This window comes from Scyliorhinus canicula, chromosome 14 (assembly GCF_902713615.1).
Source record: "Scyliorhinus canicula chromosome 14, sScyCan1.1, whole genome shotgun sequence".
Taxonomy (NCBI): domain Eukaryota; kingdom Metazoa; phylum Chordata; class Chondrichthyes; order Carcharhiniformes; family Scyliorhinidae; genus Scyliorhinus; species Scyliorhinus canicula.
In genome coordinates, this window is record NC_052159.1 from 51,633,918 (window position 1) to 51,651,892 (window position 17,975).

Below are 17,975 nucleotides of genomic sequence, written 5' to 3' on the forward strand. Positions count from 1 at the left end.
TTTGTCCCGGGTAGGATGGATGGTGGGTTCCAGAGCTGGCAGAGGGCAGGCATCAGAAGGATGGGAGATCTGTTCATAGACGGAAGCTTTCCCAGTTTGAAGGCGCTAGAGGAATAATTTAATCTGCCGCCAGGAAACGCCTTTAAATATCTGCAAATACGAGCCTTTCTGAAAAAACAGGTAGTGGCCTTTCCGACGCTGCCACCACTGAGGATACAGGACAAGGTGGTCTCCGGCACCTGGGTGGGGGAGGAGAGGGTATCAGATATCTACTAGGAGCTACAGAATGTGAAGGAAACCCCGGTGGAGGAGCTCGAGGGCAAGTGGGAGGATGAGCTAGATGAGGGGTTGGAAGCGGGTCTGTGGGCAGACGTCCTGCGCAGGGTTAATTCCTTCTCATCATGTGCCAGGCTCAGTCTAATTCAATTTAAGGTGGTCCACCGGGTACACATGACGGCAACGAGAATGAGCAAGTTTTTTGGGGTAGAAGACAGTTGTATGAGGTGCAAGGGCAGCCCTGCAAACCATGTCCACATGTTTTGGGCATGCCCGGAGCTTAGAGTGTTCTAGCAAGGGTTCGCGAGGGCAATGTCCAAGGTGCTTAACACACGGGTGGTGCCGAGTCCAAAGATAGCGATCTTTGGAGTGTCAGAAGACCTGGGGGTTCAGGGAGCGAAAGAGGCTGATGTCTTGGCCTTTGCCTCCCTAGTAGCCGGGAGACGGATTTTATTAATGTGGAGGGACTCGAAGCCCCCGAGTGTAGAGACCTGGGTTACTGACATGGCTGGGTTTCTCAGTCTCGAGAAAATAAAGTTTGCCTTGAGAGGGTCTACGCTAGGGTTCTCTCGGAGGTGGCAGCCGTTCGTCGACTTTCTTGAATGTCTATTTAATTGTTATTGTATATTCTCTTTTTGCATTATGTTAATGTTCACTCTAGTTTGTTTTGTTATTATGGTTACTACTGTTTTGTTATGAAAAACTCTGCAAAACCTTGATAAAAACTTGTATTGTGATTGTGGATTGCATATAAAACTTAAAACCTAGTATTTATCTTCAGGCAGACGTCATGTGAGAGCAAGTGAAGTCACACGAAAGGTGGCTCCCACCATCTTCTTTGTTTTTTTTATCCCCTTTCCCCATTTTCCAGGGGATATTTGTAATCAAACCCAGCTGGTCGAGCTAGGTAACGGCTATTCGACGGAGTTATGTCAAAAGTCTTTTCTTTAAATAAATTTAGAGAACCCAATTAAGGGGCAATTTAGCATGGCCAATCCACCTAGCCTGCCCATCGTTGTGAGATCCATGCAAACACGGGGAGAATGTGATCCGTTCCTTTATGTTGAAAGTATTGATGAAAAAGAAAATCCAGGCTGGTGGCCTGGCGAGGGAATCTGAAGGAGAGAAGATGGTGGAGGTGGTTGTGCGCATCATGGGAGACACGCTAGCTATAGTGATGACACAGAACTAGAAAGGTTAGGAATCAGATGGACAAGCAGTTTGAGCGGCTAGACAAAGAGATGAAGGAGTCTTTTAAAGCCACCATTGAGGAGGCATTGAGCCTGCTCCGAGAGCAGCTGGGTAAAACTTCGAAGGCTGTGAAGCAATAAGGCGAGACATTGAAGGGTATGGAGGAGACCTTGTTACAGCGTGAGGGGCGAAGGGGAGATACTGCTGGTGGGGGAGGGCAACAAAGGCCTGAAGGCAAAAATTTCAGATTTGGAGAACAGGTCGATTTTTAAAACACAGCTAAATGCAATGATTTTGCCTCGCCTGTCGTGCACACAATTGCTTACCATCTTGTTGAACAAGCAGCAATGAAACCCAAAGATTTCACTTTTTCACAAATCTTAGAATGTTGAAGTGCTTTTTGGTGATGCAATTTACAACCTGTAGTGGTATGTCGCCAATGTTACTGCTTTCAAATGAACTATGGAGGGCAAAGTGCTATCTGTAAATATTGTAGGTGTTTGATTATTTTCTGTTTTTATTACATTTCAGCCGAGCCAGAAAGGTGCCACTTCATATTTCTGGAAGAAGCCCAAACAATTGGCTGTAGTATTTGCTGACAAAACATTAGTGATGGCAGCCTTTTGTTTCACAAGGTGGCGAGTTGTGACATGGTGGTCTGTGCTAAACATTAGCTGGTGTGATTCAGGAGACCGACTCTGTCATGGTACTCTTTGTGGCATTTGCTACAGAGGAATTCAGTGGGCTGAAAAGGTGCACAATTCACTGCCCTGTTCTCTCTGGGCCCTCTTCTTGGCCAGCTGGGGTTTCCCTTTCTGCTTTCCTCTTCCAATGCCCTTTAAACAGTTAGCCTCAAGAGGTCACAAATGTCAGCAACCATCTCCCAGTTGTCATTGTCTGCAATCTTCATATCTCACATGTGGATGCCCTTGTAGCTCAAGTGTGGGAGCCCAGGAGGTCATGACCCAGTGCCCAGTTCACCGTACAGAAGGCCTTTGACTGTCATCCATCAGGTGAGCATGGCCGAGCAGCATGGCCGAGCCAGCGCAGACATTGGTTTAGCAATTGATGGAATTTGTACATTCCAGGACTCTCAGGTTGGTGATTGAGCCCTGCCAAGAGATGTCGAGGATATATCTGAAACAGTGAAGGTAGAAACTATTCAGTCCTTTCTCCTGCCAAGCATATGTTTTCTGGGTCTCACCACTGTAGAGGAGTATGCTGAGTATGCTGGCTTGGTCAACTCACAGTTTGCTGTTCTCAATCAGGTTGCTGTTGTTCCATGCACTCTTAATCAACTTGGACATCACAGCTGCAGCTTTTGTGATGCGTGATAATTTCAGCACCAACTGACACAATACGGGTGATTGTGGAGCTGAGATATGTGAAACTATAGAACAGTACAGCACAGAACAGGCCCTTCGGCCCTCGATGTTGTGCCGAGCAATGATCACTCTACTTAAACCCACGTAACCTGTATACCCGTAACCCAACAATCCCCCCATTAATCTTACACTACGGGCAATTTAGCATGGCCAATCCACCTAACCCGTACATCTTTGGACTGTGGGAGGAAACCGGAGCACCCGGAGGAAACCCACGCACACATGGGGAGGACGTGCAGACTCCACACAGACAGTGACCCAGCCGGGAATCGAACCTGGGACCCTGGAGCTGTGAAGCATTGATGCTAACCACCATGCTACCGTGAGGCCCCTCAAAAGCCTTCAGTATCACTCGTCAATGCTGATAGATGGGAACATCATTTGATTTTGAGTTATTTGTCACGTACCGAAGTACAGTGAAAAGTATTTTTCTGCAGCCAAGGGAACGTACACAGTATGTACAGAGTAGACAAAAAAGAATAATCGACAGAGTACATTGACAAACATGGTTCATCATGGACCACAACATTCATCTTATTGATGCTGATGGTCAAACCAAACTCTTCACAGGCGTGAGGAAATCTGTCCATTTTCTGCTGAAGGTGTTCCTTGCTATATACTGCTAGTGTGGCATCATCAACATAGTGCAACTCTCGGATGAGGATTTGGTACATTTTTGTTTTGGATCTCAGGCGAGCAAGGCTGATCAGCTTTCCGTCAGTTCTGGTATGTAAGTAGGTACTCTCTTGAGGACAATCTGAAGACCTATGACAGCAGCAAAGAGAATATGCTAAAGAGTGTTGGTGCCAGAACACTACCCTATTTGACCACACTGCAGAACTGACGGAATCATAGAATTTATAGTGCAGAAGGAGGTCATTCGGCCCATCGAGACTGCACCGGCTCTTGGAAAGAGCACCCTACCTACGGCCATGCCTCCACCATATCCCGGTAACCCAGTAACCCCACCTCAACCTTTTGGACACTAGGGGCAATTTATCATCACCAATCCTCCTAATCTGCACATCTTTGGACTGTGGGAGGAAACCAGAGCACCCGGAGGAAACCCATGCAGACAGAGGAAGAAAGCACAGACAATGACCCAAGCCGGGAATCAAACCTGGGACCCTGGAGCTGTGAAGCAACTGTGCTAACCACTGTGCTACCATGTTGCCCTGCTATCATGTTGTCATAGAAAGAGATCACATTGAGCATTGTCAGCAAGCTGTCAATTTTCTCCAGTAGTGTAAATATACTGTCTCTGCTCATGTAGCCCAATATCTTTATTAGATCATTGAAGGCAATGTATGCTGTCGGACTGAGAAGATCATGTTAATTCTAGACCTTCCAGTTCTGTAAGCACACAAAGGTTTTGAGTTAGACGTGGCCAATCAGGATCTGCAGCCTGACAATCGCAGCACACCAAATACTTTTCTCATGATGCTTAGCAGGAAAATGCCTCGATAGCTGTCAATCACTGTGATTGCTCTTTTCCTTGTACACGGTCACAATATTTGCATCTCACATAGCTTGGGGAACTGCCTCCTTCCTGTAGGAATTCTATGATTCTTGCACAAGGCCACAATATTTGCATCATGCATATCCGAGGGAACTGCCTCCTCCTTCCAGTAGATTAAAAAGTTTTGTAGAAATGCTACGAGTGTGTCGATTTCCCATGCTTTATTAGTTCAAGCAGTACACCATCAGCACCCTGGAACTTTGCCCATAGCAAGTGAGTCAATTGCTTTGCTAAGTTCATCTACTGTGTATTTGATATCCCGCTCTTCCATGACAGGCAATCTCTATAGTGCCGAGAGCTTGCTTGGTGACCATGTTCACACTAGAGTACACTCGCGGTAGTGTTCCACTCATCTCTCAACTGTTATTGCAGCCAGTGATGAGTTCCCCTTCCTTATTTTCAATTGAGCCATTCCATTTCCTGATGGATATCTTGCCGTTTAGATTCCTTCATACAAGCCCCTAGCATTCCCAGTGTTGTAGGACATCTGGATATTCTGGCAAATAAATTCAATCAATTTTGAACCAGTAGTCAGCGTGCATTGCATCGCAGCTTGTTGTACTTGACTTTGAGCAATTTGAGCATTCAGAATCTTCTCACTCGGATCGGATCAATGAGAACGACCTGGCTGACTTGAATAACAGATCCCATCCCAGTGATGTTGATCTCAAACGTCAGACTTTTTTTGCTCTTGCTTCCCATGTACATTTCTGCTTTTAATTAAAAGATTTCCAAGGGTTGCATCCTGACCCTAATCCACAGGGAGTGATTGGTATCACAGTCAGCATTGTAGTAGCTGTGTGTGCGAATGTTGTTCAGTGAGACATCTGGTGATGATCAGATCCAGCTGGTGCCAATGCCATGATCATGGATATCAGCAGGACATTTTGTGGCATAGTTCATTCTATAAGAAGGTGTTAAACAAATCTTGTGGCAGCAGCAGAAACCTAGTGACAGATGCTACTCAATACAACCTCTGGATTTCTCATCAGATACCTCCCAGAACATTTGGGTCCAAAGTCACCTGATATCTCAAGCATGCTATATCTTATCATTTTTCACAACATATTCTGCAGCCAAAATTGTTATTTTCTGAAAGAAGTGTATCTAAATGGCATTTTAATTAATCAATATTATCTGCTTCCACCATTCCCTAAGGATGATTGATGATTTACTCAGAGAAATATTGTTTCCACAGATTAATTTTGAATTTACCCTGCTTCAAGCAGAGGCCATGACCTCTGGTTCTGTTGTGCTTGATGAAATGAAATAACTTGTTAGGGTTTATGTTATCGTGTGTTTTAGTAATCCTGCAACCAACAATCATATCTCGTCTCACCCTTCTGTTCTCTAGTGAGAACTTGGCCAATTTACATAATCATTCCTAATAATTCAATCTCTTCATCCCCTCAAACCATTCTTGTAGCTTTCTTCTGTATCCTTTCAATAGCTACAATGTTGCGATGAAAAAGGTTTTGTCTAAAATATTTTATTAGTTAACATCACAAAATATTTTCAAATTCTTGAGACAAGACTTACGGTTTTGTTTTCTTTTTAGGCATGGCAGCTGCGTTTTAGCCACCTAGTTGGATATGGTGCCAAGTATTATTCCTACCTCATGTCAAGAGCTGTGGCCTCTATGGTTTGGAAGCAATGTTTCATGGAGGACCCACTTAACAGGTTAGAAAATGAGAATATGGAAATAATTGTGATTGATCACAAAGAAATGGGACTTTGCAGAAAGGGAACGCAGATTGAACATAGTTGACAAAAAGAAATCCATGGAGAAATTAGATATTTTTACACAAATTATTATGATCTGGAATGCATTACCTGAAAAGGGAATCAGATATGTACATAAAAAGATGAAAAATGCAGGGCTATTGGCAAAAAGCAGGGGAAGTCCAAATGGCCTCCTTTTGTGCTATATGATTCTATGCTTTGATTTATATTTATTGTCACGTGTACTGAGGTACAGTGAAAAGTGTTGTTCTGCGTATAGTCCAGGCAGATCGTTCCGTACATGAAGAGCAAAATGTGTTTAAACCTTCCAGATCAACCAAAAATATATTTTGACTTTGTAGCACAAGTGAGTTTTAATTTATATTATTGTGCAGTTAGCATTTTGCGGATGTTTTGATAGCTTTGGTATGAAGTGAAATTACCTCTTGGAGGAGTAGCATTATTGCAACCAATATACACCACCACCTGCAAGCCTCAAACCTCCTTGACTTGGAATATATTGTTCTGTCAGTGTCGATGGTTCAAATTCCTGGAATTCCCTTCCTTTAAAAAAGATATATATGTTATTGCAAACAATACCAAAAATTCAACGATCATAAAAACAAATACAACCATATAGGCATTTTGTAATTTTTAGATCTTTATAAACAAAATAATTTTACGTTCAATTTCCTCTCTTTCCCCCCCCCCCCCCCCCCCCCCAACTCCTTAATTGCTGGCTACAAACAGACATTTGAAAACAAAAGATAAACAGCCTCCCTGTCGAATGGAACCCCTCTTCCGACTCCCTAAGGCTAAACTTAATTTTTTTCCATTTGCAGCAACTCTGTCGCATCCCCCAACCACGCCAAAGCCCTTGGTGGCACTGCCGACCTCCACCCAAAAGGATTCGTCGCTGGGCAATCAGAGAGGCAAAGGCCACATCATCGGCCCCCTTCCCCTCCAGCAGCACTGACAACTCTGATATGCTGAAAATTGCCACCAAAGGTTACGGCTCCAATCTCACCTCCATAATCGTTGGCAAAGTCTCAAACACAGATGCCCAGAATTCAAACCAGTTTCAGACAGGACCAAAACATATGTACATGATTCGCCGGCCCCGTTGAGCACCTCTCGCACCGGTTCTCCACATCGGGAAAGAACCTGCTCATATGCGCTCGAGTCATATGAGCCCTGTGAACAACTTTAAATTGAATCAGGCTCATCCTGGCACAAGAGGAGGTCAAGTTGATCTGATACAGTATTTCACTCCAGGCTGTTCCACCCTGTACAACTCCCAGCTCCTCCTCCCACTTCCCCTTTATCTCTTCCCAAGGAGCCTTCCCCCTCTCCATCAACCATATGTATCCAAGGTCTTCCCTTCCCCTAGCTCATTGCATGATAACAAGCTATCCATGTTGGAATTCTCTTCCTAACCACATTATGGGGTTATCTACGCCACATACCCTTCAGCAGTTCAAGAAGGTGCACCACCTACCCAAGGGCTGTTGGGAATGGGCGATAAATACTGGTTTAGCCAATGATGCCTGTGGAAAATAATTATTTCAGTTTCAAAAGCATTTGTGCATTTATTATTTATTATTTCCCTTTTTCCAACCCCTTCAGATCATATGGCATTTTGATTGTAAGGACAAACCGGTAATTAAGCTACACTATGCGAGGATAGCTTATGAGAATTCCACCAGCAATTTCCTTCTAAATGCTCCTATTACTGTGGCCAAGTGCTCTGTTTAATGACTTCTTCATTGCGAGGCTCTTGAGACTGGCAGTTCAGTTTAGTGACCCCCCCCGGCAATGCCCTACCCCCAATGCCCCACACGCAGCAAACCCATCTATCTAATCTATTCCATAGTGCTCACTTTTGGACAATAACAGCTTGTATGTACATATACCTAATTTAGAAATGTCCTAAGGCATTTTACAGAGGTAAGAAAAACAGATAGAAATAATTAAATGAATAGATGCCAAACAATGCGGGAAAGAGTAGAAGTTCTGCTGTATCCAAGGCATGCATAGATCTTTGTCTTATTCCATTTCAATGATAAGCTAATAGTCCAGTGCTTTAGTCAATTGGATTTTTAAAAAATTTTAAAATAATTTTTATTGAAAAATGTTGTATTTATATAACAACAATGAACCGCAATAAAATACCAACAATAACAATAATGATAACAGCCATAAACATTCGCCCATCCTCAATGAACAACAAAACATATTAACAACAACTTAAATTAACACGATATAAAGTTAAATAACCATAGAAAAAATAGAAACAATAATAAAGAACACCCCCCCCACCGCCTTCGGGTTGCTATTGACCAAGATACCTATCTTTGAACCAGAAAGTCCAGAAAAGGCGGATTAAATTGAGTGGTGAAATTGGAAAATTGATATTTAAACCAGATGATGGGTTTACAAACAATGTGTATTCAGCAAATTCAAGTCTTCCAGTGGTGGCCATGGTGTGAGTGGTCGCACATTTGGCAGCTCCGCTCGAGGCTGTTTTTGTGACCCTTTTCCCTGTTTGTAAGGTGAATGTTTTGTGGAAAAAAGGCGTAGGACTGACTGGAGAAAAGTTTGACTCCATTGGTGGGGCTGCTGGATGGATCCACGGACCAGAAGTGGGTTTAGAAGAAGGGAGCAGTTGGAGCAAGAGAATCTTGGTGCACGACTGGTCAAGATGGCGGAGGGTAAAGGGTCTGCCTTGCCTGTCCAGTGGTCAACAGAGCAAATGGTGGACTTTTTAAATGAGACGTTTAGCCAACAAGAGGAGGGAGGGCCAGCAGGACCTCCCCAAGGCGGTGGAACTGTTAAAAGCGGGAATTGACCATGTGGAGCAGAGACTGGAGTCCCAGGGCCAGGCTATTCAGAAAGCGGAGGAGGCAGTGGGGGAGTACGAGGTGGAGCTTGCCTCGTTGGCAGCCGAGATAGATGTGATGTGGGAGACTCAGCAGAGATTAAAAGAGAAGGTGGAGGACTTGGTGAACTGCTCCCGGAGGGAAACTTAAGAAACGTGGGGATGCCTGAAGCTCAAGGTAGCGGTTGCTGACACGTATGTGGCCATGATGCTGGAGACGTTGATGGGGGAGTGGACCTTTGACCGGCCCCTGGAGGTCGACCAAGCGCACAGGGCGCTAATGAGGAAGCCGCAGGATAATAAGCGATCGAGGGCGATGGTGGTGCGTCTTCACCGGTTCCTGGACAAGGAAAAGATACTGAGACAGGGCAGCACGATGGCGCAGGGTGTTAGCCCTGCTGTCTCATGGCGCTGAGGTCCCAGGTTCGATCCCGGCTCTGGGTCACTGTCCGTATGGATTTTACACATTCTCCCCGTGTTAGTGTGGGTTTCGCCCCCACAACCCAAAGATGTACAGGGTAGGTGGACTGGACACGCTAAATTGCCCATTAATTGGAAAAAATGAATTGTGTACTCTAAATTTATATTTTAAGAAAAAGGTACTGAGATGGGCGAGGCAGACGAGAAGATGCACCTGGGAGGGGAGCGAGCTTCGGATGTACCAGGACCTGGACACGGACCTGGTGAAGAAGAGAGCCACGTTTAATCGGGTGAAGGCTGCCCTCTTTAAAAAGGAGGTGATGTTTTGGATGCTATAGCCGGTCCGCCTCTCGGTGACTTTTAATAGCTACAAACACTATTTTGGAAAGTAGAGGAGGCGATGGAGTTATCAAGAGACAATAGACTGACAGGCGAAGGAGGACATTGAACTGTGGAGGAAGTGCGAGGAGATGGGTGCTTTTTTGGTCCGTTTTTTCTTGTAGCTTTGTTTTTGTTGGTTGCTGGAGAACTTTACTCCTTCGAGATGTTTTGTCGTGACTGAGGGTGAGTACACCTTTTTTTTCTTGTTTCATTGTTGCTTATGAGGTGTGCGAGTGGGGGGGGAATCGACGGGTGGTAGGAGGCTTGGGTCCTTGGGCGGGGGCCACCAGGTTAGCTGGGCGGGCTAGTTAACTGGAGCGCAGTGAGGGGTGACCAGATGGTTAGGGTAGCAGAGGGTGATGGAGTAGTTGTTTTGTTTAAGGGAAAGGGGTGGGCGGGGGGTGGGGGGGAGGGGGGGGGAGGGGGCTGGTGATGAAAGGTGTTGTTGCTGTGGCGTAGCACTGGAGGAGGTGGTGACGGTGGACATCTGAGGGTGGGCCTGAAGGGTCACATGACATGGGCCAGGTGTTGGCCGAAGAAGTAGTATGGTTGATCGGCAGGGGATGGGGGTCGGGTGCCCTCCGAACAGGTTGGTCACATGGAATGGAAGGGGTTAAATGGGCCAGTTAAACGGTTTTCACACACCTGAGGAGCTTGAAGGCGGACGTGGCCTTATTACAAGAAACACACTTGACAATCAGGGATCAGACAAGGCTAAGCAAGGGGGGGGGGGGGGGGGCGGTTGGGCAAGTCTTCCATTCGGGATTAGACATGAAGGCGTGGGGCAGGTGACGGTGCTGGTAAATAAATGGGTGGCGTTTGAGGTGGGGAATATAGTCGCAGATTCGGGGGGAAGGTTTGTGATGGCGTATGGGTAGCTGGAGGGGATGCCAGTTGTCCTGGTAAATTTTTATGCCCCAAATTGGGACGATGTGCAGTTTATGAGGCATGTGCTGGGGAAGATCCCAGACCTAGACTCGCACTGGCTGATTATGACTGGGAGGATGCCCCGATAGGAGAAGTTAAGTGGAAGTGGGAGGAAAAGCTGGGGAGGGTGCTGGAGGATGGACTATGGGAGGAGGCTCTAAGAAAGGTGAATGCATCCTCTTTGTGTGCTAGGCTTAGCCTTATCCAATTTAAAGTAGTTCACAGGGCGTATATGACGGTGGCCAGAATGAGCAGACTTTTGAGGGGGTAGAGGATAGGTTTGGGCGGTGTGTGGGGGGGGGGGGGGGGGGGGCGCGAACCATGTCCACATGTTTGGGCCTGTCTGAAGCTGGAGGGATTCTTTTGGGGGATCAATTACGTAATGTCTGAGGTGCTGAAGGTGATGGAGGTCGCAAGTCCAGAAGTGGCAATTTTCGGAGTGTTGGAAGACCCAGGAGTCCAGGGTGTGAGAGAGGCCGACGTTTTAGCCCGGATACAGATCTTGTTGGGATGGAGGGACTCGGAGCCCTCAAAACTCTGGGTGTGGGTGAGCGACCTCGCAAAATTCCTTAGGTTTGCAAAAATCGTTTGAGAGGGTCTCTGGAGGGGTTTACCCGGAGGTGGGAACCTTTTGTCGATTTCTTCCAGGATAGTTAACCCATCAGGCGGGGGTTGGGGAGGTTGAACTTTGGGGTTCAAAAAGGAGGCATGGTGGTTCGTCCCCAGCCTGGTTCAACCCTGGATCCTACCACCCTCAACACCGTGCTTGCTACCCCCTTCCAGAAGTCCCCCAGCTCTGGGCATGCCCAGAACATATGGGCATGATTCGCTGGGCTCCCCGAGCACCTAGTACACCTATCCTCGCTCCCAAAGAACCTGCTCATCCTCGTCCCGGTCATATGAGCCCTATGCAGCACTTTGAACTGTATGAGGCTAAGCCTCGCACAAGAAGAGGAGGAGTTCACCCTTCCCAGGGCATCCGCCCATGTCCCCTCCTCAATCTCCTCGCCCAGCTCTTCTTCCCATTTGCCCTTCAGCTCCTCCACCGAGGCCTCATCCACCTCCTGCATAACATGGTACACGTCCAAAATCTTCCCTCCTCCAACCCACACCCCCGAGAGCACCCTGTCCCGAACCCCCCGCGGGGGCAACACAGGGAACCCCGCCACTTGCCGCCTGGCAAATGCCCTAACCTGCATGTACCTGAACATGTTCCCGGGGGGAGCCCAAACTTCCCCTCCAACTCATCCAGGCTCGCAAACCTCCCATCTACAAACAGGTCCCTCAACCTCCTAATGCCTGCCCTGTGCCAGCTGAGAAACCCCCCATCGACGCTACCTGGGACAAACCGGTGGTTCCCCCGTATCGGGGACTCCATCGAGCCCCCCACCTCCCCCCTATGCCGTCACCATTGCCCCCAAATTTTCAGGGTAGCCACCACCACCGGGCTCGTAGTATACCTCATTGGAGGGAGCGGCAACGGCGCCGTTACCAGCGCCTCCAGGCTCATATTCACACAGGACGCCATCTCCATCCTCTTCCATGCTGCCCCCTCCCCGTCCATTGCCCACTTATGCACCATTGCTGCGTTGGCAGCCCAGTAATACCCACACAGGTTGGGCAGCCCCAGGCCCCCCCTCCAAAAACACCCTTCTCGCCCTCGGGGTCCCGTGTGCCCATACAAACCCCGTGATGCTCCTGTTGACCCTCCTAAAAAAGGCCTTCGGGATAAGGATGGGGAGGTACTGGAACAGGAACAAGAACCTCGGGAGCACCGTCATCTTGACGGACTGCACCCTACCCGCCAGCGACAGCGGTAACATATCCCACCTTTTCATCTCCTCCTCCATTTACTCCACCAGCCTTGTGAGGTTAAGTTTGTGCAGGGCTCCCCAGCTCCTAGCCACCTGGACTCCTAGGTACCGAAAGCTCCTCCCTGCCTGCTTCAGTGGGAGCCTACCAATCCCCTCCTCCTGGTCCCCCGGGTGCACAACGAACAGCTCACTCTTACCCAGATTGAGCTTATATCCAGAAAAGCCCCCAAATTCGCTGAGAATCCTCATAACCTCCGGCATTCCCCCCACCGGGTCCGCCACACACAGCAACAGGTCGTCCGCATAAAGCGACACTCGATGCTCCTCCCCACCCCGCACCAGGCCCCTCCAGTTCCCCGACTCCCTCAGCGCCATGGCCAGGGGCTCAATTGCCAATGCAAAGAGCAAGGGGGACAGGGGACACCCCTGTCTCGTCCCCCGGTGCAGCCGAAAGTACTCCGACCTCCTCCTGTTCGTGGTTACACTCGCCATCGGGGCCTCATAGAGCAGCCTCACCCAACGGACAAACCCCTCCCCAAACCCAAACCTTTCCAACACCTCCCACAGATACCCCCACTCAACCCTATCAAAGGCCTTCTCCGTGTCTAATGCCACCACTATCTCCGCCTCCCCTTCCACAGCCGGCATCATAATGACATTCAGAAGCCTTCATATGTTGGTATTCAACTGCCTTCCCTTTAAAAGCCCCGTCTGGTCCTCATGAATGACCCCCGGCACACAATCCTCTATCCTTGTAGCTAAGATCTTCGCCAACAGCTTGGCGTCTACATTTAGCAGCGAGATCGGCCTATATGACCCACACTGCAGGGGGTCCTTGTCCCGCTTAAGGATCAAGGAAATCAGCGCCTGTGACATAATTGGGGCAAAGCACCCCCTCCCTTGCCTCGTTAAAGGTCCGAACCAACAGGGGGCCCAACAGGTCCGCATACATTTTATAAAATTCGGCCGGAAACCCATCCGGCCCAGGCGCCTTCCCAGACTGCATGCTGCCAATCCCAGTGACCAGCTCCTCCAGCTCAATCGGCGCCCCCAGTCCCTCCACCTGCCCCGCCTCCACCTTCGGAAATCGCAGCTTGTCCAAGAAGCGCTCCATCTCCCCCCCCCCCCCCCCCCCCCCCCACCGGGGGTTCAGACCGGTACAATTCCCCATAAAAGTCCCTAAAGACCCCATTAACGTCTACCCCCCTCCGCACCACCTTCCCATCTCTATCCTTCACTCCCCCAATCTCCCTGGCCGCGTCTCGCTTTCGGAGCTGGTGTGCCAGCATCCTAACCACCTTCTCCCCATATTCATACACCGCCCCCTGTGCTTTCCTCCACTGAGCTTCCGCCTTTCTGGTGGTCAGTAGATCGAACCTGGCCTGAAGGCTACGCCGCTCCCCCAGCAATTCCTCCTCCGGAGCCTCCGCATATCTCCTGTCCACCCTCACCATCTCCCCCACCAACCTCTCCCTCTCTCTCTGCTCTCCCCTCTCCCTATGGGTTCGGATGGAAATCAACTCCCCTCTAATCACCGCCTTCAATGTCTCCCAGACCATCCCCACTCGGACCTCCCCGTTATTGTTGGCCTCAAGGTACCTCTCGATACACCCCCGGACCCTCCCACCCACCTCCTCATCTGCCAGCAGCCCCAACTCCAAGCGCCAGAGCGGGCGCTGGTCCCTCTCCTCCCCCAGCCTGAGGTCCACCCAGTGCGGGGCATGATCCGAAATGGCTATGGCAGAGTATTCGACATCCTCCACCCTCGAAACCAGCCCCCTGCTCAGGACAAAAAAAGTCGATCCTGGAATAGGCCTTATGCACGTGGGAGAAAAGTGAATACTCCCTGGCCCTTGGCCTCGCAAACCTCCAGGAATCCACCCCTCCCATCTGATCCATAAACCCCCTCAACACCTTGGCCGCCGCCGGCCTCCTACCCATCCGGGACCTGGATCGATCCAATGGGGGATCCAGCACCGTGTTGAAGTCCCCCACCATGATCAGGCCCCCCGCCTCCAGATCCGGAATACGGCCCAACATGCGCCGCATAAATCCCGCATCATCCCAGTTCGGGGCGTAAACATTCACCAGCACCACCCGCTCCCCCTGCAGCTTACCACTCACCATCACATACCTCCCACCACTGTCAGCCACCACATTTGACGCCTCAGACGACACCCTCTTTCCCACCAGGATCGCCACCCCCCGATTCTTCTCATCCAGCCCTGAATGAAATACTTGGCCCACCCATCCCTTCCTCAGTCGAACCTGGTCCACCACCTTCAGGTGCGTCTCTTGGAGCATGGCCACATCCGCCTTCAGCCCCTTCAAATGCGTAAATACCCGGACCCGCTTGACTGGCCCGTTCAGCCCCCTCACATTCCAAGTTATCAGCCGGATCAGAGGGCTCCCTGCCCCCCTCCCCTGCCGACTAGCCATAGCACACTCCAGCTTCTTCTTCTTCCTGGCCATTCCAGCAGCAACCCGGTACCCCCCCCCCCCCCCCCAAGGCTAGGACCCCTCCTTGCCGTGCCCCCCCCTCCATCGCACTCCCGTGAGCCAGCTAACTTCTGCTGACCCCGGCGACTCCCGCCACACCTCCTACCCCTCCCCATGTGGGGCTTCTCCTTCTCCTCCGTGCCCATCAGCAGGCCCTCCTCTCTCTTCCCCCCCCCCCCCCCCGGCCCTTGCGCGGGAAAGTAAAAACCAGCAAAGTAAAGGCCCGCGCTTCTCAGCCCCGACCCCGCCCCCATCACCCTGCAGCGCAGGAAACAAGAGGAAAGCCCGCGCTTTCACCCTGCCCAACCCCGCCTCCTCTAGGGCAACTCCCATTGCCGGTCCCCACCACCAGCTCCCCGCACTCCCAGTTTACCTCCCTGCCCGAACCCGTCCACCAGACCCATACAAAAAGACATAAAGATATCGCCCCACCCACCCTAAAGCCAACACACATCCTGCATGAAACAGAAAACAGAGAACCCCTCCCCTCCAAAAAAATAGACACAGTTACATTTACATACAAAACCCCCATCCCTGACCCTCAGTCTGAGTCCAATTTCTCGGCCTGCACAAAGGCCCACGCCTCTTTCGGGGAGTCAAAATAATGGTGACGGTCCTGGTAGGTGACCCACAGATGCGCCGGCTGCAACATGCCAAACTTCACACTCTGTCTGTGGAGCACCGCCTTTGTCCGGTTGTACCCGGCCCTCCGCTTAGCCACCTCCGCACTCCAGTCCTGGTAGATCCGCACCACCGTGTTCTCCCACTTGCTGCTCCGCTCCTTCTTGGCCCACTGAAGCACGCACTCCCGGTCAACGAACCGGTGAAACCGCACCAGCACCGCCCGCGGCGGCTCATTCGGCTTGGGCCTCCTGGCCAGTATTCTGTGGACCCCCTCCAAGGACCCAGCTCCCATCAGCGAGTTCAACAAAATGACCACATAGGCCGCCAGGTACGGCCCCTCCGTGAGGCCCAGGATCCGTAAATTTTTTCGCCTCGACCGGTTCTCCAGCTCCTCGAACCGCTCCTGCCACTTTTTATAGAGCGCCTCGCGCATCTCCACCTTCCCCGCGAGGGCCGCGACCACATCCTCTCTTTCGAAGGCCTGCTGCTGCAGCTCCCGGATTGCGGCCCCCTGGGCTGTCTGAGTCTCCAGCAGCTTACTGGTGGTAGCCTTCAGCGACTCCAGCAGCTCCACCTTAAGCTCCTGAAAGCAGCGCTGAAGAGTCTCCTGCTGCTCCCGCGCCCACTGCCTCCACTCCTCGAGGGCTCCGCCGGCCGCCATTTTATTTTCCTTCCCCCGCTTTTCCAGAGGCGCTGCCACCGCTTTTCTGCTCGCCCCACTCCTGGTCCGGACCATTGAACCCTGGGGATCTACTGCAGACCCCTTCCCACGTCGGGAATCGTCGATCAAGCACCGCTGGGGGCGCTGAAAAGAGCCCAAAAGTCTGTTTCTGGCGGGAGCTGCCAAACGTGCGGATTAGCTCCGCATAGCCGCAACCGGAAGTCCGACCTGCTGGAGTTCTTAACACTTGAGAAAGTGAAGATTCGAATTGAGGGGAAGGATGGAAGGGTTCTGCAACTCATGGGCTTTGTTTATTATGCATTTTCAGGAATTGGATGACATCGAACATGGTGGGGGGGCGTTGGAATGTATAAGTTATTGGTGATTATGTTTAGGTTGATGGTAGATTCCTGATTCGCTTTCTTTGGTGTTTGTATTTAAAATGCTGGGGGCTGTTTGGAGGTGGGTGGGATAAAGGGATTGTTGGCTAGGGGATTGCCATTGTATTACTGTTGATTATTTGTTGGTGGGTGTAAATTTGATGAAAATGTGAAAAAGAATAATAAAATATATTTTTTAAAAGATAGCTGAATGGCCTCCTTCTATGTTGAATGATCTATGATTTTAATATTATGATTAAAAAGCCTAGGCCATTATGTTCAAATATGCAAGCAAGAAAACTTTTCTTCAAGAAGACTCCTGGATTTGCTACAGTTCTCTGGACTTTCTTTGTCCCTCCTGGGAAATGGGGGAGGGAGATGTTTGGTGAATGAGGGTGAAATCAGCCTGGGCATGAGGGTGAACGTTTGAGCCAATGGCTTTTTATTGTTCTGAATATGTAAATGTAAACCAGAGGAGCTCCCAGTCAACAAAATCTGTAGGTTAATCAGTTGACGAGTTATTGTTGTTTGTTCATGACTGTTAAATATATTTTGTCTACAAATTTAAATTAACAAGTTCAAAATCTTTGTTGGTAGATATCTCAATCTTGATAAATGAACAAACCAATTTTTGTCACAACATTGCATAATCTAGTGAGTTGTTAATGCCAAATTTATTCAACAGCAATTTTGCTGTTGCATGCCACCTTACCATAAAATTTGTTTAGACAGCGTCATTGCATGTGATGCACAATACTGGTAATAACATCTCAAAAAATCCAAGTGAAATACCCAAGCTAATTAACTGACTGCTTACGTAGTCTCTTTGGCACAATGGTTAGCTGCCTCACAGCACCAGGGAACTCGGGCTTGATTCTGGCCTTGGGTGACTGTCTGTGTGGAGTTTGCATGTTCTCCCCGTGCCTGTGTGGTTTCATTCCGCAGTCCAAAGATGTGCAGGTTTAGGTTGATTGGGCCATGCTAAATTGCCCCTTTGTGTCCAGCGATGTGCAGGTTAGATTACGGGGATACGGTGAGGTGGGCGGGGGAGTGGAAGTTTGGTGCAGATTTGACGGGCCGAATGGCCTCATCCTGCACTGTAGAGATTCTATGATTCTAGAATCTTTTAATCGTAATATGATCAATTAAAAACAATCTATGTTAATTTTGTTCAAGATTAATTTCAAAACTAAAGCTGGTCTTGCATGGTAATCTCATTGAAATATTTAAATATAGCTCCCAATAGGTTGTGCTGTCACTTTTGAAGCTGGCAGGACTTTTAATACCGGAAGAGCACC

The 17,975-nt window shown here is 49.4% G+C and overlaps 1 protein-coding gene across 1 annotated transcript in view; it reads left to right on the forward strand.

Moving 5' to 3' along the window:
* The window catches only part of LOC119977391 (mitochondrial intermediate peptidase-like), a 223,117-nt gene that overhangs the window by 154,300 nt on the left and 50,842 nt on the right, over nucleotides 1–17,975 (forward strand). Inside the window, 1 exon segment of the mRNA XM_038818241.1 lies at nucleotides 5,930–6,051. Coding sequence (XP_038674169.1) covers nucleotides 5,930–6,051 — 122 coding nt within the window.